The 24,516-nt window shown below is 44.3% G+C and overlaps 1 protein-coding gene across 1 annotated transcript in view; it reads left to right on the forward strand.

The window, feature by feature from the left end:
• Positions 1-24,516, forward strand: part of LOC111144941 (phospholipase C epsilon 1) — a 276,379-nt gene that overhangs the window by 169,812 nt on the left and 82,051 nt on the right. Inside the window, exon 4 of the mRNA XM_022499553.1 lies at positions 20,112-20,257. Within this exon, the coding sequence (XP_022355261.1) occupies positions 20,112-20,257 (146 nt within the window). The remainder of the gene's footprint in view (positions 1-20,111; positions 20,258-24,516) is intronic.

Raw genomic sequence — 24,516 nt, forward strand, 5'->3', positions numbered from 1 at the left:
AATGTTTATAGCAGCAATGTCCACAATAGCCGAACTATGGAAAGAACCTAGATGTCCATCAACAGATGAATGGATAAAGAAGATGTGATATATATATATACACACACACACACACACATACAATGGAATACTATACAGCCATCAAAAGAAACAAACTCTTGCCATTAGCAATGATGTGGATAGAACTAGAGGGTATTGTGCTAAACAAAATAAGTCAATCAGAGAAAGGTAATTATTGTATGATCTCTCTGATATGAGGAATTTGAGAGGCAGGGCAGGGGATCATGGGGGATAGAGAGGGAAAAAAATGAAACAAGATGGAATCAGGAGGGAGACAAACCATAAGAGACTCTTAATCTCAGGAAACAAACTGAGGGTTGCTGGGGGGTTGGAAGGTAGGGTAGGATGGCTAGTTTATGGACATTGGGGAGGGTATGTGCTATGGTGAGTGCTATGAAATATGTAACCCTGATGATTCACAGACCTGTACCCCTGGGGCAAATAATACATTATATGTTTAAAAAAAAAAAAAAAGAAGAAGAAGAATGCCTAGGCCAGAGATAACTGATGCCATCAATGAAAATTTGGTCAGAACTTCCAGTTAGCCTAGACAAAAAGAGAGATGTGATGGGTTGTATTCTTCTTATTATCTGAAAAAAAGAGTGTGGAGTGGAAGGAACAGAAGAAAGAAGATGAAGGAAGGAAAAAAGCAGCACATACCAGATTGTCAGAAAATCCAAGCTCAACCCTGGGAGGAATTGTTTTCTGTGTCCTATAGACAATGGATAATCTTCAAGAGCAACTTACAGGACAGAAACATTGAAACAGCCATTCTCTGGACATATTTTATATGGACACTCAATAAAAGGGCATCATGAAAAAGCATAGCTCTCTAAAGATATCCGTGTAGACAGCTAAGAAAATCTGGTTCAGGTGTGTTGCTCACCAAAGGTCTTACTTGGCACAGGACGAGCTTAGAAAATCTAAGGAATGAATGCCTGTTATGACCCTTAGGATGTCTTTCTCAAATACCTCATGCCTCAGTCAAGCTTTTAACAAGTGTGATAGGCTACAGATAGTTGACAATGGAGACTCTTGGCAAGTCCCTTCATCTATAAAAGTAATTCAGGTTTGTGACTATTCTACTTGCACCATCTTCCTATTCCCCAGGGAATCTGGGGATATCCACCTGCAGGGAGGGCCAAGAAACTTACTACTGTGGTCATCCATAGTGAGGGATGGGGGGAGGGAATTTCATTTTCTACTGTATAGAGTGCTGTATTACGGGATTTTTTTCAACAAAATATGTGTTGCTCAGAATAATAGAGATTATACCAGGGACCTTGGGGAGAGGGAAAGGAGGGAGGAAGAAAGAGTGAAAACAAAGTACAGTTGCACACAAGTATATATGAAAAGGTCTGTTTAACACACAAAGCCCTAGTGTGGTCCTGTCACTTAGATATTGCTCTGCAAATATTTGTTGAATGATGAAATAATAAAGAGAAATGGAAGCAAGCACCAGCCGGCGAGAGTCTGGAAGCAAAGTTGCCAGCTGGCCGCCTCGAATAAGAAACAAATGTACTGTGGCTTCTTTAAAACACTTTGTTGTGAGTAGGGCAGCCTCTGAAGGCCCCTTTCCAGGATAAGCAGCCCCAAAATATATCCCCAAGATTCCTAAATGAGTTCATCTGTCAACCAGAGTTCTAGGTCAGAAGCGGGTGGCCAGGAGTGCCTCTTCTGATCCATTGTAACTGGGAATGAGCCCTTCCTCCTGTTATCACTCTGCTGGCACGTTCATTTGCTTCCTGGGGCCACTTTTGGAATATCATTCAATTGTTCATTCAGTCATTCCCCCAGAAATACTGCTCGAGTTCCAGGCACTGTTCTAGCTTTGGAGATCCTGCAGTGAAAAAACAAAATTCTCTACTGACAGGGGTTACATTCTGGATAGGTGGAGACAGATAATAAGAAAAATAAGTTAAAAGTATGGAATGATAAGTGAAAAGGAGAAAATAAAGCCAGGAAGAGGGATGGGGAGTGTTGGGGAGGGGTGGCTATTGTATGCTTAAGTAGGGTGGTGAGGGAAGGCTCACTGGGACCCTAGTATCTGAGTAAAGACCAGAAGGGGTTGAGGGAATGGGTTTTGTGGACATATGCAGAAAGAGTAATCCAGGCAGAGGGAACGGTAAGTGCAAATGCCCTGGGGAGATAGGGTGGCAGTAGAACACATACCTAGCACATTTGAGGAACAGTAAGAAGGTCGGTGTGACATGCTACAGGCAGTTGAAAATTAAGATTCTTGGGATATATGTAGCTATAGTTGATTCACTGATTGTTCTATATTATTCTACTGGGTACTTGTTATCCTTCTACCATTAAAAGATCTCTCTCTCTCTCTCTCTCTCACACGCACACACACACACACACACACATACACAACACATGTGTAGTTCCTCAGACCAGCAGCATCAGCAGCATCTGGGAGCTTGTTAGAAATGCAGACTACTATCCCCACCCCCTGCACCCACTTTCCACACCTACTGAATCAGGACCTCCATGTTAAAATCCCCAGTGCTTTCTGTGTACATTTAAGTTTGAGAATGGCCAGACCCTTGATCAGCAGTTCTTAGGCTTCATCAGAATCACTTAGGAAAACTGTCTAAAAGGACGGGTTCCTATCTCCCAGCCCCACACACTGATGCTAAGTGGTGAAGTCCACCACTGGATACTTTTAAGGAACTCTCGAGGGTGGTTCTGCTATGGAGCCACATGAACCACAAGACTCCAAAGGATGGTGTCACATGTGTAAGTGACCAAAATGGGGTTTATTCCTCATGGACCTCAAAATACAGATTGGAGAATCAAGCTAATAATCACCAGGATGCCTCCAAGCACCGAGACATGACCCCAAACTAATATTCCGATGCAGGGGTGGAATGTAAATAAATATTGCTGGTTCACATCTCAGGAGTTTTTCAGAACATTTAAGTGGCTTTGAAAAATACTTTTTAAAAGATTGTTTGTACAAACATCATACTCTTTCCAGTCCTTCTTTGGCATAGAGTTTAATCAGATTTAAAATGGTGAGAGTTCTTTGTAAGGGTGTGTGTTGCTTTTCTTCTAGGTCATGTAAAACAAGACATCTGGGTTTTATCATTAAAATACTAAAACATATCCAGCATTTTTAGGAAACTTTTAGGAGTTTATACACTATAGGTATTAATGTATTTAACAGATGTCTATTCATTTAGAGTTTTTAAAAGTTTATGCATACCAATTTTTTTGTTTCAGAAAAATATTTGAATAAACTATTCAAGGTTCTGACTCTGTTTTCTAGCACTTAGACAATTAGGAGAAAATAGAAATCTTTTAGTCACCCTTATGTGAAAATACCTCATTTTCAGATGTTCCTGGTTTTATATTATACACTGACTTCTCATCAATTCATAGCAAAATATGCTTTTACTCTCTTAATAGCATCTGTCAATTTATCTGTGGACATAAAAATCATCTTCTTCAGTTAATTTCTTCTCTGCCTGCAGAATCTCAGGAAAGATATAAAAACACAGAATTTAAAAAGTGAGGCTGGGTGTGTTGTAGGCATATTCTGAGCATGAGTCTAAGACATGATGCTCCCTAGTCCTACCATGGAGCAGAGGCCAGGGAGGGGTGGAGAGTGGAACAGCCAGGGAAACATAAAACATTTTAAAAAGTTGTAATTTCTAGGGGCACCTGGGTTTCTCAGTGGGTTAAAGCTTCTACCTTTGGCTCAGGTCATGATCTCAGGGTCCTGGGATTGAGCACTGCATGGGGCTTTCTGCTCAGCAGGGAGCCTGCTTCCCCCTCCTTCTCTCTGCCTGCCTCTCTGCCTACTTGTGATCTCTGTCTGTCAAATAAATAAAGTTTTTTTAAAAAAAGTTGTAATTTCTACTCTTTTTTTTTAAGATTTTATTTATTTATTTGACAGAGAGAGAGATCACAAGTAGGCAGAGAGACAGACAGAGAGGGGGTAGGGGAAGCAGGCTCCCCCCTGAGCAGACAGCCCGATGTGGGACTCGATCCCAGGACGCTGGGATCATGACTTGAGCCAAAGCCAGAGGCCAAACCCACTGAGCCACGCAGGCGCCCTGTAATTTCTACTTTCAAAGAAAGACCACATTAAATGTAGGTAACCTCATAAAACCAAATCATCGGATATGTGCTCATTAACTTTAGTAAACTTGGCTAGCCTTTTCACTGAGCTTATAAATGTACAAAACACTTATCTCCTGTATCTCCTTTAATCCTGCAATTCTGTAAGGTAGGTGTTGCTGGTAGGCCTGTTTCAAACTGAAGGTACAGAAGAAGAGAGACTAAGTAATTGGCCCGGTACCACCTGGTTAGTAAATATTAGAGCCAAGACTTGAAAACAGCACATCCTACCTCCAACACAGGCTCAGGCTGACCCCACTGCATCTAGTAAAGAGTATTTGTCCAGTCAGTATCCCCAAAACATGATCTTGTTTTGGTTTGCTTTGCTTTGGGTTTTTGGTATGACATGTGTCACTTTTTTTTTTTTTACTTTTTAGTTTCTGTTGCTTTAGTTTTAGTTTTTAGTTTTTTTAGTTTTTAGTTTTAGTTTTCTAGGCGCTTTCCAAGTAAATATTTCTCTAAAGAGATTTCTTGAACCAGAAGCTGAACGCTTTTACCCTTCTGGAGTGAAGGCTCAGCCCCTCTCTACAGGAAAAGCAAGGCTGGTATTGCCCCCCCGCCCCCCGCCACCTTGCCATAGGCCAAGTAACCCTTAAATTACCAGACCCCAAACAGGTCATTCACTTTTATAGAGACTGTCAACACATCCTTAAAAGCTGTCAACACCCCCATACTTCTTTCGTTGACTCTCCTGATGACAAGGAGCAGGCTCTAACTTCAGCCAGCTCAGCAAAATCCCAAGTCCTGCCAGCCTCATGGCCACCACCTCCAAAATAAATCCCCTCTTCTGCTGGTCTGAAGCTCATGTCAACTTCCCCACATCCAGTGTTTTGAGTTTCTGCAGCTCCTGTCCTGGGGTTTGTGCCCTTAAGCTGTGACTCAAGGTCCCCAACCCATCAGGAGCAGCTGCCTTCCTCCTTTCCCAAAACAGATCCTGCCAGGGTTTTTCTGCAGAGTCTCTTCCTGCCGATACCCCTCTCCTCCAGAAAACAGAGGAGGCTTCTTGGCTTTTCCTTTGACCTCTCTTGCCATCCACAGTAAAGACAAATAGTGACCACATCAACTTCTATGTGTTCTTGCTCCCGTTTTCCTTCTGTCCCAGCTCTCCACTCCCCCTAGGCCCTTCCCCTTCTGGAGCTGGTGTGTAGGGCACAACCAGAGTGCGGCTTGAAGGAAAAGAGTTCAGGCCACAGTGTGTCTGAAATTCTTCAGACATGTGACTGCTACTGAGGGCTGGACTGTGGCAGGCCCTGTGCTAGCCACTCTTGTTTCATTACCCTGACTCTTCGCCCTTTTGTTCCTTGAGTTTTGCCTGACGAGGACCCGCTGCATCTCTCAGGCCCCCTGAATCAGCGTCTTTAGCAATTCCTGCAGCTGCCAGCTTGCTTTTCCTCACCACCAGCTTCTTCACTCAAGTGAGGCTGCCTCTGAGGCCCCACAGATGGAGGGAGGGTAGGACGGAAGGAGGGAGGGTTGGACAGAAGGCAGCAGGGAGGGGTGGCCGTGCATCAGATCCTCTTCACGGAGATAAGGGAACCCAGCAGGTCATGACTCTAGGATGTTCTGAGGTCAGGAGACCTGGGATCTAGCCCTGGCACTGCCACGGACTGGTTGGGTGACCTTGGACAAGTCACCTAACCCCTCCGCTTCTTGGGGTTCTTCATCTAAAAAATAAGGGAAATGAGCTAAATAACCTCGAAGGTCTTTTAATTTATTAGCTGCCATGTTATGTAATTTCACATGTCTAAAACCACATGTCTGCTCAGCTCTTTCCTCATCACAGCCTTGGCTATGAAATCAGAGTTGCCCGTGTGCCTTAATCTCATTTTGGATTATACGAAAAAATCTTCCTGTGCCTTGGCTTTAGAATTCCTCCAAGGATATATTGATTCTGAATTTATGACTCCAGTTAGAAAATCCTATGCTGCCATTTCTGACTATTTCTACCTCGCAAGGTCCATCACACCATGCAGTTTTAGAGATGAAAGAATGTGTTCTCAGGTTGGACAGATGCAAGGAGTGGTCTCCAGGACTGCCAGTGGGGATGAGCCTGTGGTTCTGTTCACTTCAGGTTAAAGGAGTTTGGAGGGACCCAGTGCCACTATTCCAGGGTCTTTCTAAATGTGAGTGTTCCTTTGGGGAAAAAAGAAAAATTACGTGGTCAAAAGAATATGGGAAACTCCAAATATTAGCTCCTTCTTGGAGATTCATTATGTGCATTAGTGTATTTAAAGCTCCAAGAAATCCTTGGCAGTGAAGAGATCTTAATTTATCCTAACATTTCCCAAACTGATATAGTCCCAGAGACTTTCTTCACAAAAGACTTTAACATCTGGTAGAACATGTCCCTGGAACAGTTTAGGAAACATTACCCCCAATCATTATTGACCTATCTCTAGCTGGGTCTTCAGAGCAGAAAGGGATAACTACTGCTGCTAGAATATTTATTAAGCACCTACTGTATCCAGAACACGTGGGAATAATTTAAAATTTGGCAGATCAACTGTCCAGCAGCCAGGATTTCAAAATCTAAAGCTGCAAAGGGACAGGCACAGGAATAAGCATGTCAGTCAACAAACAAGACAAACGAAGTGTCAAGTGCAGCTTGGGAACACAGGAGCCAGGCCTTGTCCTGGCAGTTGTCCGCCTTCCTGAGCTGAATTTCCCTGCTCTCAGCCAGTTACACGATATCAAAGCTGGACATTCATTGTTTATTTTTATAGATGATGTGCTTGGTGAGGCACATGGAGTAATTTTATCCCGTGCTGAACATCCTAGAATTTTTGCCTTTCACATACCGCTCTGTTGAGTTTTATTTGGAATGGGGTGGGGAGGAGTAGAAAAGATGACCTCCTCTTCACCAAGTAAGAAAGATACTGACATGGCCGACATCTCACACTGTTGTTTAAGCCCCATCTGAACTAAGTGTCTTGTGTACCCGATGTTTCCTGGACAGGGGGCCCGAGCTTCTCAGGGCCCTCTTCTAGGACCTATTTGTGATTCACTGTTATTTTTCCAAGCACTTCCACTGGAACCAAGCCATACCCATGCATCCTCACTTCCTCACACAGCCCCGTCCCCTTTCCCCATCACTTGTTTTCCACTCCCCCAACAATGTTCCTTAGATGCTCTTTTGATGTGTTTTTTTCTGAAATTTTTTCTCTTGCCTCATTTCCACCTTTTCTCTTGCCTCCTCTTTCTGTCCTCTTTAAAAGAACTGAAGTCTCCTTCTTTCTGAGGGTTGAATCCTCAGGAAGTTCCTCTCTGCTAAACAGAGAAGGGAAGCCAGCACTATAATAAAAAGGCCAACACTGTTTCCACAAAGACTATATCTTGAAAAAGAAATTGCTTATTATTTTTTTAATTGTTAATATTGACATTTATGGAGTATGTGCTCTGCTCTAAGCACTAGACCCCTTGACATACATTGTCTCTTTTGTTTGTCACCACACCCCTTATGATATGGGACATTTATTATTCCCATTGTATGGATGAGCAGTTGAGTCTCAAGGAAGGTAGAAAACGTGCTCAAGGTCATAGAACTAGTAAAAATCAGGGCTAAGAAACGATCCTGCATTTCTCCGACTCCCCATCCTGTCCTCTCCTGTTGCTCCCCCGCCCTCTCTCAGAACAGGGAAGTCGAAGAGACAGAATTCTGGTTTTCATCAAATTTATTCCCTAACAAGTTTTGTTCACAGAAGCTCACCCCTCCTCACCCGTACTGCACAGAGAGCAGATTGAATTACCTCCCTAACGATCTATTATGTGCACCAGTGTCCAGCTTGGCCAGGATGTAATTGATCTTGGTGGGATGCCAACATCCTTTCTTTCTTCACATAGATTTATCTTCAGGAGAACATACACCAACATATGCAAACCATTTTATTCCCTTCCATTCTCTCCTTCCTGCTTGATCATTAGTGTAGGCTTCATTATTAGTCCACTGTTCCGGGCTCACCATCCTCACTGCAGTCAGTACCCATGTTGTTGGGCTCTATGAGTGAAAGAGTGACTTTCTGGGCTCATGTTTACTTTCCTGTGACAAGTGTCTACCTGCCTGGGGCCAGAGGGATTCACAGCATGTCTTAGAACCTCTGGACTTGCTCAGTGGCCCTGAAAGACAGGCTTCACTCTCCTGATTTCCCCAAGCAGGATAGCCTAGGGACAGTGACTTCCCCATCCAGGGGACTTAAGTAACTGGGGAGACCACTCCGTGTCCATCACCTGGGGTACCTGAGAATGGGCCCAGCCAATTCCAGAACAGATGAAAAGGCCACCACTACCCTTACTCTCTGATGCCCACTTATCTCAAGGAAAATGGAATCTTCCAGTCATGGGGCAAATTACCCATAGGCCTTCTATGTCATGGCTCCCTGGGTATCCTTCCCCAGCACTGGCCTCTTGAGCTTCTTGGGTGAAGAGCAAGCTGACGGGGTGGGGCTGTCAGCCTCCCTTCCCTGACTGCAGCCCCCAGATACCCTGGCGTTCAGGTGCTTGGACACTCTTCTGAGAACGACAGCACCAACAGGGAGTCCACTGCTGCAGCTGCTATGCCTTGTGCACGACTCAGAACAAGAGATCATTAAGCACCTGCCACTCGAACTGGACCCTGTGCTGGGAAGTAAATGAGTAAAGCAATCAATACCTGCTTTCAAGAAGCCCATACTCCAGGGGCAGGAGCCAGGGAAAGTGGTCACAGTGCAGTGATAAAGTTAGCTTAGGGCAGAGGATGGATTAACTATGCGAGGGTTCAAGAAAGGCTTCCTGGAGGAGATGACATCTGGGCTACTTGGCAGTCGGTGGGATGGGGGATGGAAGGTGTTGGAGGAGTTAAGGATTGGGTCAGGGTAGGTTTACAGAGCCTTTGGGCCCTCCAGCTAGAAATGCCCAGTTAATTCTTGGCTATACAGGACAATAGATAGATATTCAGAGATGGCAGCTGGGGGGTGGGTAAAAGCTGGTCAGTGAAGGAACTCATCAAGGGAGAGGATATAGCCTAAGAAGAGATCCAAGAAGAGCCAAGGACAGAGCCCCAAGAAACACCAGCATCCAAGAACTGACTTGTGCCCGCAGAGGACAATATGAGCACAGGCTCTGGGGCTGGGTTGCCTGGGTTGGAATCCCACCTCCACAACTTAGTAGCTGTATGACCTGTGCAAGTGACTATGCCTCCCTGTGCTTCCATTTCATCTATAAAATGGGCGATGATGATATATAATTCGTTGATTTGTTGTAGGATTAAATTAATGCACGTTAAGCACTTCAAGCAGTCTATTTAAGTAGACAGTATAAGCACATTTAATAGCATTATTCCTTCACTGATGTCAGAAAAGGACAAAAGGGAAAGACAGCCTATGACACGGTCAGGCCTCTCAGTGCCTCTCAACGGCTCAGTTGAGATCCCGTGAGGAGAGGTAAGGGAGAGCTCCAGTGGGAGCCCAATCACAGCTGGGATGGGAAGGAGTGGATCGTGCCAGGTGGTGAGGATGCCACCATCTCCTGGGAGGGCAGGGACGGAGTGTGCCTTACTCGCTGCATGCCCCAGTGGCCAGAGCGGTGCCCAGTGGTGTGTGAGCTCCTTGGGGGTAGAAGAGTCCTCCATAAAGATTTGCTTAATAAGGATATATTTGCTGAAGGTCCTGCCTCTCAGCTATCATGAAGAGGCTGCTGGGACCAGGCGAATCACCTGGGCCACCCCAGTGGTGGCTGCAATTTGGGAAGCAGGTTTCTTGAGGGCATCTCCCAACTCTCTTGACTCTGGGACACCTAGTTGTTTCCATGAGTGAGCTGAAGGATGGAATCTCATGGGCCTTCTCCCTTCCAGACTCTTTAATTCATGAGACCCCGTCCTATTCTGCATGTCATAAAAACTTGGAATTTTAGACAGGTGACAGAACAGGAACATGCATAGACAATTGGCACATGCTTGCAACACCTTCTCTATGACCTTTCGGAATGCCAGCATTCTGTTTCTAAAGGGGATGTTCCTTCTTTGAGCTGAGCTCATGATAGTTTTGCTAAGGCATTTCTTTACTCACTAGATCAGGGTAGCTATTTAGGGCTATAATATAGTTTAAAAAGCTATAATGAATTCACTCTTCGGTCTAACGCTTGTAAGAGAACATGGAGGGTAGTAAAGCATGGTAGCTTCAAGTCATAGGCTTTTGATATGGCTGGTTCCTAGTTTACGGGCTGTGTAACCTTGGACAAGCTAGCTCAGCCACTCAGAACTTCAGCGTCCTCATTTGTAGAATGAGAACAGTATTCGTACCAGCATGTAAGGCTGAGAGGATTAAAAAGGATAAGCAGCATCCTTCTCACAAGTACATGCCCATTACACGGAAGCAGCAGTGATTTTAAGAATTTTAAGTATTATTATTAAAATCATTATTTTAAGTATTATTATTAAATTATTAAATTATTATAAATATATATATTATAAATATATAAAAATAATTTTAAAATTAAATATTATTAAAATATTATTAAATCATGCAAAGAAGAGAAGGAATTGGTTCGTAAGTGGCCCTGCGGTAGGCTCAGGATAGTTTGGAGCTAACTGCTCATTTATATCAAGACTTTTTATGTAAACTCCTGGCCATGGGTTTCAATCCCATTATTAAAATGGAATGAAATAGCAAAGATCCTATTCTAGGACTATCAATAGATACTTTTACAAAAGGAGAGAATACGGATGAAATGAGGCTCACTCTTGAATACCGTGTAATAATTGGTTTCAGGATGGATGACCTGTTCAGTGGAGTAGTTGAGTAAGGTAAGAAGGCAGAAGATAACGCAGCCTGCATGACTCATGGCAGTTCTCTGCAGTCTGTTTAACTAGAAATGGCATCTGCATATTGAAGTCAAAAGTTTCCTCTCGTTGCTTTTAAAACAGTAAGTAGCTAGGGGCACCTGGGTGGCTCAGTCATTAAGCTCCTGCGCTCAGGTCATGATCCCAGGGACCTGGGATGGAGCCAAGTATCAGGCTCCCTGCTGAGCGGGAAGCCTGCTTCTCCCTCTCCCACTTGCCCTGCTTGTGTTCCCTCTCTCACTGTGTCTCTCTCTGTCAAAAAAAAACACATAATCTTTTCTTAAAAAATAAATAAATAAAACAGTAAATAGCCATAAAAAAGAATGAAATCTTTCCATTTGCAACAACAGAGATGGACCCAATGGAGTGGAGCTAAGGAAACTAAGTCAGACAGGGAAAGACAAATACCTGTGATCTCACTTAGATGTAGAATTAAAACAACAAGTGCCACAAACCAAGCTCATATATGCAGAGAACAAATTGGTGGTTTGCCAGAGGTGCGGGTTATTGGGTGGGGAAAATGGGTGAAGAGGGTCCAAAGGTACAAACCTCCAATTACAAAATAATCAAGTCAAGGGGATGTGATGTACAGCATGGTGATTACAGCTAGTAATACTGTATTGCATATTTGAAAGTTACGGAGAGAGTAGATCATAACAGTCCTCATCACAAGAAAAAAAATTGTGTAACTATGTTTAGACTTATTGTAGCTATCATTTTTCATTATAGACAAGTATTGAATCATGTTGTTTGAAACTAATGTGTTATCTGTCAATTATACCTCAATTTTAAAAAAGGAATGTGGTATCACAGGGAGTGGAACAGCAAAACATTTTCAAAATTTTTAATGAATTTATTCTTTGTACAGAAAGATAGTTTAAATTAAGTATGTCATGTGGAATTGAGCACTTGTCAAAACTTCCATATTCACATTGAGAATATTTACATGCAATTTATCGGCATGAACTGTTAAATGGAATCAAAATAAAGAAAAAACATTTTTTTTAAAGATTTTATTTATTTATTTGACAGACAGAGATCACAAGTAGGCAGAGAGGCAGGCAGAGAGAGAGAGAGGAAGGGAAGCAGGCTCCCCGCTGAGCAGAGAGCCCGATACGGGGCTCGATCCCAGGACCCTGGGATCATGACCTGAGCCGAAGGCAGCGGCTTTAACCCACTGAGCCACCCAGGCGCCCCAAGAAAAAACATTTTTTAAAAAAAGGTAAACAATTCTAAGAAATCTAGAATTCTGAGTATATAGGGTATTTTCAGTTGATGAATCTGAGAATAAGCATTTTTTGTAAACCGTGGGGAAGACATTCTGCAAACAATAGAAGGATGGCCAGAGCACTAGGAGCTGACAGTTTAGAGAAGTGGATATATATACAACAGACTTAATTGCAAGACAGAACATGCTATCTTACTTTTCCTATACTTGCTCCAACCCCTCTGGCCCCCATGCCTAGCATAGTTCCTGGCAAAAACGCACAGGCATAGAGTAACTGTTTATAGGAAGAATTAGCACCATTACAGAGATATGAATAAAATACTTCGGGAGAGCAGCGAGGACCAAGGAATGGTAAAAAGACTGGACTTCCAAAGATGGTAGCAGAGAAATGGGTTAAGTTAGCCTTGTATCTCCCAATCATAGTATCCACTATACTACTCTTTAATTACTTACTTATGCCATTTTCCCCCACAAGGCCCAGCCTTCCCAAGAGCAGATGCCATGTCTGTCATGTTTATTGGTGTCCAGCATGGCACATGGGACATAGTAGATACTCAATATACTCAATAAGTATTTGTTGAAAGAAGGAGCATCATCAGATTTATTTGTCAAGTCTTCCCCCTGCCCCAGTTGCAAGTTAGCAGCAACTCAAAACCTGCTTAAACAAAATAAGGGCATTTGGGGGTTTATGTATATGGACTCTTCATGGCGCTTCAAGTACGGCTGGATCTAGGAATGTAAGATCCTCAGGAATCTATCGTCATCAGTTTTTTTTTAAGATTTTATTTATTTATTTGAGAGAGTGTCCACATACACATACGCACTGGGTGGGGGATAGGGTAGAGGCGGAGGGAGGGCGACAAGAGACTCCACACTGAGTACAGAGCCTGTCCTGGGGCTCCATCACAGGACCCCGAGCTGAAACCAAGAGTCAGGCACTCAACCAGCTGAACCACCCAGGCACCCCCTTATCTTCGTCTTTGTTTTGTATTATCTTCATTCTCAGGTAGGCTCTCCTGATACTGTGGCAAAGGCACCTGACTCATGTCTTTACAGTTTACAATTCCAACAAAAAGATTGTGTCTCTTTTCCTGATAGTTTCAGGGAATAACTCCATCAAGTAGGGCTCTGGTTGGCCTGGCTTAGTCATATACCCATCTTTGAACAAATCACTGAGACCAGGCCTGAAGTCAGAGGAGGAGCAGCTCCATGAATTCTATATAGATCAAGATGGAGAAAGCTGATTTCAACTAAGAGACATTGGACAGCCAAAGCAAACAAACAAAATGCCCTATATATTCACACCCCAAGGACACAGGACAATAGTGTAGAGATAGGAACAAGCAGAGGATAGGTAATGGTACAAAACATAGTAGGGTTGAAACGTCAGACAGGTGAGTGGTGGGCAACAGTGGGAATTAATGCTGAAGATGGAAATTTAGATCAGATGGTGCCAGGCTTGAAGACCAAAAAAAGAAGGTTTAGATTCATTCTGTAGACAATTGTGATACAATGTGAGGGGAAGGGAAGGGGGTATAATCCAAGATGTATTTAGGGCTTCTCCAGAAGCCACCTTTAGGGGCCTCTCTTTCCCCCTCTCTGTCCCTCCTAAACCGAGAGCTACCGGTGGAAACATGCCAAGCAGGACATGGAGTTCAAGAGACTCTACTGGAGCCACTTCATATCCAGAAGGATGTCTGGGCACATGTAACTTGCTGGCTTCTGCATCCTCAACACTGAGCCCCCAGTGTGGATAAGTCATGGCCTCTGCTTTAAGGAGCTCACCACTGGGGAGATTGGTCTTGGACAAAGTACTAGAAATATACCCACATACACATATATGAAGTATGCCAACATATATGTCTATGTATGGGACTGGGCTGTATAGGAAAAAAGAGCTATTTGATTCCTCACAAGGAGTCAGGGAAGGCTGCAGAGCAGAGGAAATATGTGTTACTCTTCTTCTAGGAAAGGCTTGTACTCAGGGCACAAGCCCTTTCAGTGCAATCACGGATTCTTCCTGGTCCAGCTTTGGGTTTCTTCCTTCCTTGTGGTTAGAAGAAGAACGTAGAGCTTCCTTTCTCCATGATTCCTGTGTTCTGCTTCCTGGAATTCAGCTCCTCCACAACTCAGGGAACAGCACTCCCGCGGCAGGAGCCGTCCCAGCAGTAAACAGTTACCGAGGTCGTAACTACACAATGAGCATCGAGCTTCCATCTTTGCATACAGTCTCCAGTCTCATCCTCATCATCCTCTTAGGAGGTCATGCTATCATTCCCATTTTACTGAAGAGGAGATTGAGGCTGATAGCTGGGTGGCCTGCCTCAGGACCAGCACAAGGAAGCAGCAGACGGGGGTGAACGTGGTCCACTTGGCCTGGTGCCATGGTCTCCACGGTGCTCTCTGCTCCCTCTGTGTGCTCCTCCCTTGCTTCCACGTGGGTCACGGGGACAGCCCCCATTCAGGTAGGTTACAGAGATGGCGATCCATAGTAGTGGACTGGTAGTACGGAACAGACACCTCAGCTGTGACTCAAGACTGCACCAGGGGTACGGAGAGGAACGCGAACCCCTGGGACAGTTCTCAACCTAAATGTGCATAAGAATCTGTGGGGAGTTATCTAAAAATGCAGATTCCTGGGCCCCGCTCAGAGAGTCTGGGTGAGACCTTGAAATCTGCACTGGAACAAACAGCCTGCTGCTACCACCAGAAGTGCTGAGGCCGGTGTTGCACATGTTGAAGAGTGCTGCCTGAGCAGGTGTGTGTGTGTGTGTGTGTGTGGCGATGGGTGTACTTGCCTGCACACCCACAGTTCAGGGGTTGTCTTAGGAAAGCTCTGCGGAGGGCAGGTGTCACCGGGCACTGCACATAGGCTACTTTCGGGTGGCTTTGTCCAGGTTTTCATTGTCTTCTGTGGATCCTACTATTCACATCCAGCCCTTACAGTTAGGGTGACCAGATACCCACTCTGAAGGATCATCTTTCTGTGGAAATTGCTCAGCATATTAAAAAAAAAAAAAAGCTTTTGGCATGAAGACATTCATCTCTTTTTTCTGGACCTGGGAACAGCAGTAGGAAGTGTTCAGGCCTTTTCCCAAATATAATCCCTGACCGATTGGAGGCTGAGAATCCTCTCTGCCAGTGGCCTCCTGGGACTCTGGGTGGCCTGCCAGTTGGTCAGAGGCACCGAGCACCCCCACAGTGAAGATGTGGGAAAGATGGTCTCTGTCCTTTAGGATGTAAGATCTAGCGGCAGAGACAGAACAGACCCATGTGAAAGAGTCAGGCGCACAAATAGAATAAAAATAAAGCAGATGCAAGTCCTTGCAGCAGGGAGACTCCCAGTGTGGACGGGAGCTCAGTCTCAAGGTCCAACATTAAGTCAGGGAGAAACAGGGAGAAGCTGATGTGAGGTGCTAGGTGAGCCATCCGAACAGCCTTGCTAGAGGAGCTCACGGTGTCTCCTCCACCGGGTCTCATGGAGCACTTGCCGTAGGCACTGCTGCTGGGGAGCACTCTGGAGGAACATGGTGCTGATTGTGCAGGGGGTCTGGTGTCAGGGAACCAGGAGCATCACAGAGCAGGCCTCCTCAAGAAAGTGATGTTTTTCATCAGATTCCTAAAGGCAGCCCTGCCTCTAACCCTAGCCTGTGACCTGTCCATCTGCTCTTTCCATGCTGGCTTGTATATACCTGTGTGTGGACACCTCAGACCCCAAGTTCGGACTGCATCTACACACCACACCCCCTGCCCCTCAGCCAACCTTCAGGCCTGGTGTCAGGATCTACCCACAGGAAGACTGGTGCAGATGAAAGACTCTTGCAGGCCCAGAAGTGGGCTTGAACTGTTCAGATGGGGGATTTGGGGGTCCTGGGTCTACAAGGATGAGTGATCTGGAAGTGGGTGCACAACCATGGGGCAGACACTTTCCTCCACCCCAACGTGGGCCTTCTAAAGCATAGGGCCCGGGGCAGGGATCCTGATGGCAGAGTCTGAGGGCAGTATTGCCTAAAGGATAAGTAGGAGTTAGCGAAATCAAGGTCATGGGTGGGGGAAATCTTCCTGTAGAAGCCCCCTGAAATGAGACAAGACCTTGGTCATCTCCCTAAAAGCAGAGTATGGGGGAGGCGAGGTGGGGTTGGAGAACGGACAGGGGCCTGGTGGCCAACGTGAGGATTTGGCTTTACCAAGGACATGGGCAGGACGTGGTGGGCCAGGGAAAGATGATTAGGAACAGAGCGAGAACATTCCTTCCAAACTGAGCTTGTGTGATGCCAACTAGGTGTTTGATGTGAGGAGAGCAGGCTGTTCAGTGTGGCTAGGCCTCAGCGTCTGATACAGGCAAGGGAGAAGGGAGGAGCGTCAGGAGAGGAGCATTTGTGGAGGACTTGTAGGTGTGAACTGGGGGTCGGGCCTCGGGGGGAGCACAGAGCCTCTGCAGGAGCTCTGACGGGACTGGGCTGGGGGCCACATTCTGTCTTTATTCTGTGCTGAGCATTCAGATAAGGCAAAATAATCATTCAACGTGTTCGCTATGCTTGAATCATAGTACTTTCTATGTATGTGATTTTTGTGTTTTTCTGTGTGAATTCAGTGTCCTGAAGTTCTTTCTGGATTGGCAACCCATCCTGTTTTCCACTTAGTAAGTATGACCACCGTTTATGCTTTGGAACCACATTTTTCAAGCGTTGCCAAATCCTCGTGGGGTTTTTTGGTGACATTTATTTTTCATAATTAGTGGTGAAATTCTGATCACTTAATGCCCATGAAATCATGAATACATTAGGCCACAATAAGCATTATCCCTGATGTCTGTAAGCAGATGGGTGTGTGTGTGTGTGTGTGTGTGTGTGTGTGTGTTTATGATAACAGCGCTTACATAATCCCAGCTACCAGTCCCTGGGGACTCACACGCAGCGATGGAACGGCTGGTTTAAATTAGGTTTCCATGTGAAATATCGTATCGCTATTTTTTTCCTAGCATTGTGGGAAAGTATATGGAAAATGATTTGACTGATAGGAAATAAATCTGGATGCATGATCAGGACTGAGGCACAAACCACGTGGCGGTCTGTGCCTGCTCATAAAGCAGGCTCTCCAAGAGAAGATGAATTATTCCTATCAGGACACTAGACTAGTAAGTCACCACGTTGTACCAGAATAGCCTGAGAGAGCCGTGACTTTCCAGAGCTGCTGATTTGCTGTGGATTTCAATTTTAAAGAAGGAACTAAAGCCATACAAAGAATATAGCCAGAGGTCGCAAGAATTAAGGCATTGGCTGTCAGGGAACCGTTTTAACTTTTAGGGAATTCATTTTTATTCATAAGGAGCTGGGTTTGAATTTCTAGCTCAAGGAGTCAGTAATTTCATGATTCTAAGTGTTTGCTCATGGCTTCCCACAGTAGGCTAGGGCTCATCAAAAGCAAATCACACAGAAGGAAGAACCACACCAGAGCACCAATGACACTCAGTCTTTACTGACTCAACAGTTTCTTGCTCTAGAGAGCCAGGGTTTCACAAGGTGACTTTCAGCTGGGTAACCAGGTGATGAGGGGACAAGGCATGCAGACAGCAAAGGATTGCTCATCGCTGCTGGAGAGTGGTCGGCTCTGGGAATTCCCAGAAGGTGCCAGGATGCTCAAAACAGCCCTGGGAATCAGAACAAATGGTTATCTTAGGTTATCTTCTTCCCAAGAGGCTCTGAATTCCTTGTAGGATGATCTGCACTGAGGCTGGTCCTAGGAGTCTGATTCCAGATCTGTTCTCCTGAAGTTGCAAGTAGAGAGCAGAGGTGCGTGCTCCCCTGGGCTGGGGCTGGGCTCAGGGTGGCAGGTGGTTTATCACATCCTCCGTCTGCACTACTGGCTAGTACCAGTGTGACCCTGTCTTGTCACTGAAGGTCACTGTTGCCCCTGTTTCCCTGTTGTTTCTGCATAGGGCAAGGAAAGGGGTTCTGCTTTTTTCATTGCTTTCATTGTATTTCGGGACTCTTCTTGGCATCTTCTCCTTTTATTCCAACTCTATGTTCAGAGGTGCTGCTCTTAATGGAGTGCTTAGAAAAACCTAATCAGCACCAAGTTTAAAAGAAACTGTCACCCCTTATCAGATAAAAGAGCACCCCACGGGAGGTACTCATTTTGACATCAACAAGAATTGGGACCTCAGAAAATCACTACTCTTCTGAACCATAGATTCTTAATCTGGAAAAATGGGTCTAGACTGCCCTCTGTGGTTGCTGCCAGCTCTCAATGCCATCCGTTCCTGTCATTCCATCGAGGGAGACGGGCAGGAGGTGGAGTATACCATAGACCTTAAGCTTGTTTTTTCTGCAGGTGCCATGGGTGACCATGAACTCTGTGTTCAGGCCTCACTCTCCCTCAGGCCAGGGAAACGAGCTGACCCCAGGTTTCAGCACTGTTGCTGAACTGGTGCAACTCCTGGGCGATGTGGGGTCAAGACCAAGGCTTTGGTTTGTTAAGAACTGGGTTTATCAACCCAGACATCAGCCAGGATGGAACAGGTGACTTAAATGACCACTAGAGTTCAAGCACCAAAGTATAAATAGCAGCAAAATAACCTTAAAGATTAGGCAAAATATGGGGGGGGGCTGCATATCATCAAAGGGGGACTTGGTAGCAGGTTATTATTAAATAGTATACTCTAGTCTGTATAGTAGAAGAAGCTAATCACATTACAATAACCTTCCTCCCACAGCTCATGTACGCACATTAGGCATTTAGGGAGCAGTTAATTGTGACTCCTCTGGGTCAAACACTGAATTTCAAATTTAGGCTTTACTGCTCTGGGTGAAAATCTCTTAGGTGCTCTGTCCTTCAGTTTATTCACCTATAAAATGAGAATAATAATAACCCCTGACTCTTAGAATTGTTGTGAGAAGTGAGTTAACATATGTAAAGTACTTGGAGTAATGCCTGGCACATAGTAAGTGCTGTATAAGTGTTTGTTCTTCTAATATTAGTCAGGTGAGGGGCATAATTGGTAATGCATTTGTGAGAGATAGTTTAAATATGTATATTTTTGCATTTTTTTAATTTGATATTCTGCATTTTACTACTGGATAAATACCCTTTAACTGATGGGTTGAGTGTATTGACTGCATTTAATCTTGCTATCCATCAATATAATTAAATTATATTAATTAATTAAATATATATATTTATAACTAAATATAGTCAACTATATTTAAATGTATATAAATCAATATTAGGGGCGCCTAGGTGGCTCAGTCCGGTAAGTATCTGCCTTTGGCTCAGGTCATGATCCCAGGGTCCTGGGATTGAGCCTCACATCCTGCTCTGTGGGATCCTGCTTCTCCCTCTCCCTGCAACTCCCCCTGCTTGTACTCCCTCTCTCTCTCTCTCTCTCTCTCTCTCTGTGTCAAATAAATAAATAAAATCTTTTTTTAAAGAAATAAATATTATCCTTAGGCCTTATTTTCTTATAGTCTCATCGAATTTTATAGATCAAGAGGGAGCTTTGTGAATTGCCTTTCTGCCTCCTTATTTTAAAGATGGAAGATGACAAATATGGATTTTCCCAGAATCCCATAACAAAGCAGTGATGGAGCCTAGAGCTTCACCTCAGAACCCTGAGCTGGGGCCTGCATTTCCTAATACTTAACTGATTTAAAAAAAAAAAAAAAAAAGATGGGGCGCCTGGGCGGCTCAGTCAAGTCCTCACTCAGTGGGGAGTCTGCTTCTCCCTCTACTCGTCCCCCTGCTTGTGCTCTCTCTCTCTCTCTCTCTCTCTGTCTCTCTCAAATAAAATCTTAAAAAAAAAAAAAAGTTTTCCTGTGAAAAGAACATTCATTGAGTTTGCAGGACATGGGTTCAGTGGATGCCCCTCTTTGCATTTTCCAGGTGAGCTCTTGGGTGACGTGGCTGATCCTCACGGCAGGCTCCATGGAGGAGAAGCGAGAAGTCTTCTCGTATTTGGTGCATGTGGCCAAATGCTGCTGGAACATGGGCAACTACAATGCTGTCATGGAGTTCTTGGCTGGCCTCAGGTATGGAAGTGGGGAACACAGTTATATGGATAGCAGCCAAATGGCACTGTAATTAATTGCCCTGGAAACCACATTTACCCAAACCAGGCAATTGGTAGTGATTGTTTGGGGGAAATATGTTATTCTCTGCTAACACCACAAACCTTGTCCCTTAAATGCAGCAGCAGAATTCAGCTCCTGTGGCCAGTCACGATCCTAATTAGCTATGTCTGCTCTGGGCCAATGCTGTTGGCCACACCGGGTAAAATTACCTGGCTGCACAACTAACATCAACCCCATCGGTGACCCCCACTTGCCCTCTGTGCCCTGTAAACCCCACTGTGAACAGCCTCTTCCCAGCTCTTCCTGATGAACTGCCTCGGCACTCTAGGCTCCCAGCCACGACCGGGAATGGCTGGCACTGATAACAAGGATTCAGTGATGTTAGCTGTTATTTTAATTGAATACTTACCATGGATTAAGCACTGGACTGTGCATTTCCTATGCATTAAATCTTTTAATTCTCAGAACAATTTCTTGGTCAATGCTATTATTATTCCCACATCATATAAAAAAAGAAACTAAAGTTAGGAGAAGTTAAGTCATTCACCCAAGGCCACCTAGCGTGGTTGGGATTGGAATGCAGGCAGCCTTGATTTGGAAGCCCTTGCCCTTAACCTCTCATATGCTGCTTATATGCTTTCTCCCACAAGCTAGTAATAAGATTATCATTTTATCAATAAATCTCTGCCTTATTCCCTTTCAGCCTCAGTTACCTGGTGTAAAGTAACTGCCCCTCACTCTTGTGGGAGGCAATGTAGTGTGGCACAAAAGGGTGTAAGTTGTTGGGTCAGAATAACAAGGAGTCAAATCCTGGCACCCCCATGGTGTATATAGCTACGTAATCTGAGCCAGTTTCTTGACCTCAGTGAGCCCTAGTTTCTTCATCTTTAAAATGGGGATGATAATAATAAAAAGCACCTACTTCCTCACGAGGGATTTAGTGAAATGGTACAAAGTGTTTTGCACGTGTGTTTGGCAGAGTAAGGCTCCAAAAAGTGAACCTGCTGTTGTTAATGTCCAAGATTCACCTTCCCAGTGGGGGTTCTCACTATAAATAGATCTTGCTTCATAACATTACTGAGATTTTTCTTTGATTCTCCAGATCCCTGCAAAGGGATTCTGGGTTGGGGGGAGGAAAGGAAAATTCTGAGCTGGAATTTTTTTTTTGTCCTTTTGAACTTTCTTAACTAAGAATAAACTCAAACCGTTGTGTCACTGGCACTTAAAATGGTCATACAGATGTATCAGGCATGGCTCAAAAGAAGGAAAAAATGGAAAGAATACTGGGAGAACAGGAGATAATTTGGACAATTGGATTCTCTTTGTGATAAATTTTCTAAAAAGAACCTGTGTTACTTTTCTTTTAAAAAAAAAGGATGATCATATTATGATAAAATAATTCTATTTTAATGATGCTTATCCTCTGTGTTTGGCAAGTCTGTGTTGGCTATTGGCTGGGGACCTCTCTCCCTCTGTTCTGGACATGACTATCCTCACAGCATGGCAACTGACTTGCTCCAAAGTGAACAACAAGAAAACAAGACAAAAGCTGCAGTGCCTTTTATGACCTAGCCCCAGATATCACACACTGTCACTTCTACCATATTATACTTGTCACATAAGACAAAGGCCTGGTTGATTGTGGGCGGGATCTATACTACACCAGACACAGGGGATCGCTGGAGGAAACAATTAGAAGTAAAAAGATTTACATAGAACAATATTTACTCAATCACAGTGTCAATTTAAAATAACCCCAGTGAACATCAGTGGGGAAATAAAGGAAATAATATGATGTATCCTTACAGTGGAATATTATGTGGCCACCAAAAATGTGTATGAAATATGTTTAATATAATTGGAAAACAAGCAATATATAATGCATAAAAATATCTGGGAACAAGGCTGTCTTTACTTAATGACCTCTACGATATTTATACAATGTTTTAAGAATATTTAGACCAGAGATCTACAAATGGAATTAATACTGGAAGGAAATATATCTAATGTTGTCTGTGGATGGTAGCACTGTGGGTGGATTTTCCTTATTTTCAGTATTTTCCAGATTTTTTTACAATGAGCATCTAGGGCCTTTATAAACATAAAAAGAAATAAAAGTTTTAAAAGAGCGTCAGTTCTCAACCTAACAAAAAAATCATTGATCTGATCTTGCTGAACTTTGTCTTTTGCCCCCAGATGTACCATGATGACCTCATTATGTATGGAAAGAAGGGTGATCCAAAAATGAGAATCATGTATTCACTTTATTTATATTTCCATTTCATTCCCCCCAAAAGTATTCTCCCCAAATTGTAAGATATCAGTGGTAGCTGGACTCAGTGGAGTGACATCAGGGAACAATTTTATTTTTCTGACCTCACTGTTTTTCAGACCTACCTGATGAGCTCTTCCTTCCCCAGCTCTGGGTTCTACCTGGGGAGGTCTTACAGCTTTTGCAATCACAGATATGTTCAGAAGCTTGTCTCCTTCTCCTGTGCTCACAAGCATGAGTAAATCTCAGAAACATACAGCTGTGCAAGAAAAGCCTGATTTTCTTGCATTGTAACACAATGGTGTTACAGTGCGATACCATTTCTATAAAGTTTAAAAGCACACAGACAGTTCTCAAGCTGCTTAGTGACGTGTACATATATTGGGGAACCATAAAGAATTGTAAGCGCATGAGAATGCTGAAGTACATTTGTGGTCCCCTTCGGTGAGGGCAGGAGGAGTGTGTGCTCATAGAGGAACCCACTGGGGCCTGAGCCACATTATTAATGTTTTATTTTTTAATATTAATGTTATTTAATATTTAATATTAACGTTTTATTAATATTGAGAGATTGGTGTCTGGGCATTTGTCGAATGATACTTCTCCATGTCCTTTGAATGTCTTATAGATGATATAGAGATTTTTAAGTCCAGTCTGATATAAATCAAAATTTCAACCTCTCATTTGATTTAAAGCTTCACCCTTTCCCCACATTTCACAGCTCAGTCTCAGACACCTGCAGTAAAATGGGAGAACAGGTTTATCTTTTTTCCCTCCAACTCAGGGTCCCTACAGAAATAGTGGGCAGGAGAAGAAAGAGCGAGGGAGTTGGGATAAAGGGAGCAAAGGTCTCATTTGACTGGCGCACTTGTAATCTGGGCTAGGTGCTTCCTGGAGAGGGATACGGTGTGGTCTGAGGGTTCCTTCCTAGTCACTCCTTCTCCATTCCCCCACCTGCTGCCCTGTAGGCACCTCCCACTGCCCCATTAGCCAGCAAGGAGCAGGGCCCCCTTAGTCCTCAGGATCAAGCGCTGGAGGTCCTGCCCTCATGGATTCTGCTAGGATACTCTCCTTTGGCAGGCAGGCCTTTCTACATGGCTCAGGTGCAGCTGGGCCTCATGGTGTCCCTTCCTGACTCATAGGAAATGCTCAGTGCTTTGCCCGCCCAGACTCTGCACATGCAAGACAGGCCCACTGGAGCCTTCAGGCAGCTCTAAGCAGCCTGCTGTCTTTTGACTTTCCCAGTCACACCCCGGGCTATGCATGAACAAACTCAGGACGTAGGTCAGCCTCTCCATGGAGTTCACGTGAAGCCCTCTGCCCTGGGGGTGATCCTCCTGCCTTCACATAGAGCACACTCTGACAGCTCTGTCCAGAGAGATATCCCCTACCCAGCTGCTCAGACCCAGTTCCTCTGCGCAGGCTGAGGGACGGGTATAGACCACAGATGGCAGAGCAGTCTGGGTACCCTTGAGACGACCTGGTCCCTTTCTTTAGGAGGTGGGGTACAATGTCACCTACTGCTCTCAGCAGCAATTTCATCATAGGAAAAGTGCCCTTTAACATCCTGTTATGCAAATAGTATTTTAAGATAATGTCCCTCAGGATGGACCAGTGGCTTAATGTCAAAGCTGGATTTAGTAAAAGCAATTGTACGAAAGAGGCCAAAACAGGGTTTCTGTGTTTCACTGAGGGACCGGCCTAATCCAAGGACAGCATTTAAAAGATCAAGAGGAGTGGATGAACCATGTTCTGTGCAGACAATCCTCCATGAATATCTGTACAAACCGTATTATCCACTAGGATTCCCTCTTGGCTACAGCTGCCAGAAAAGCTCAAACCTAGGTTCAGCCCCCACCTTCCAAAATTAACTCCTTCCACACGTGTTATTTGTATCTGCCCTATTTAATTTTGTGTTTTAGTTTCTAAAACTAATACGTCATTT

This window comes from Enhydra lutris, unplaced genomic scaffold (genome assembly GCF_002288905.1).
Source record: "Enhydra lutris kenyoni isolate GAN:26980312 unplaced genomic scaffold, ASM228890v2 scaffoldscaffold12, whole genome shotgun sequence".
NCBI classification, from domain to species: Eukaryota; Metazoa; Chordata; class Mammalia; order Carnivora; family Mustelidae; genus Enhydra; species Enhydra lutris.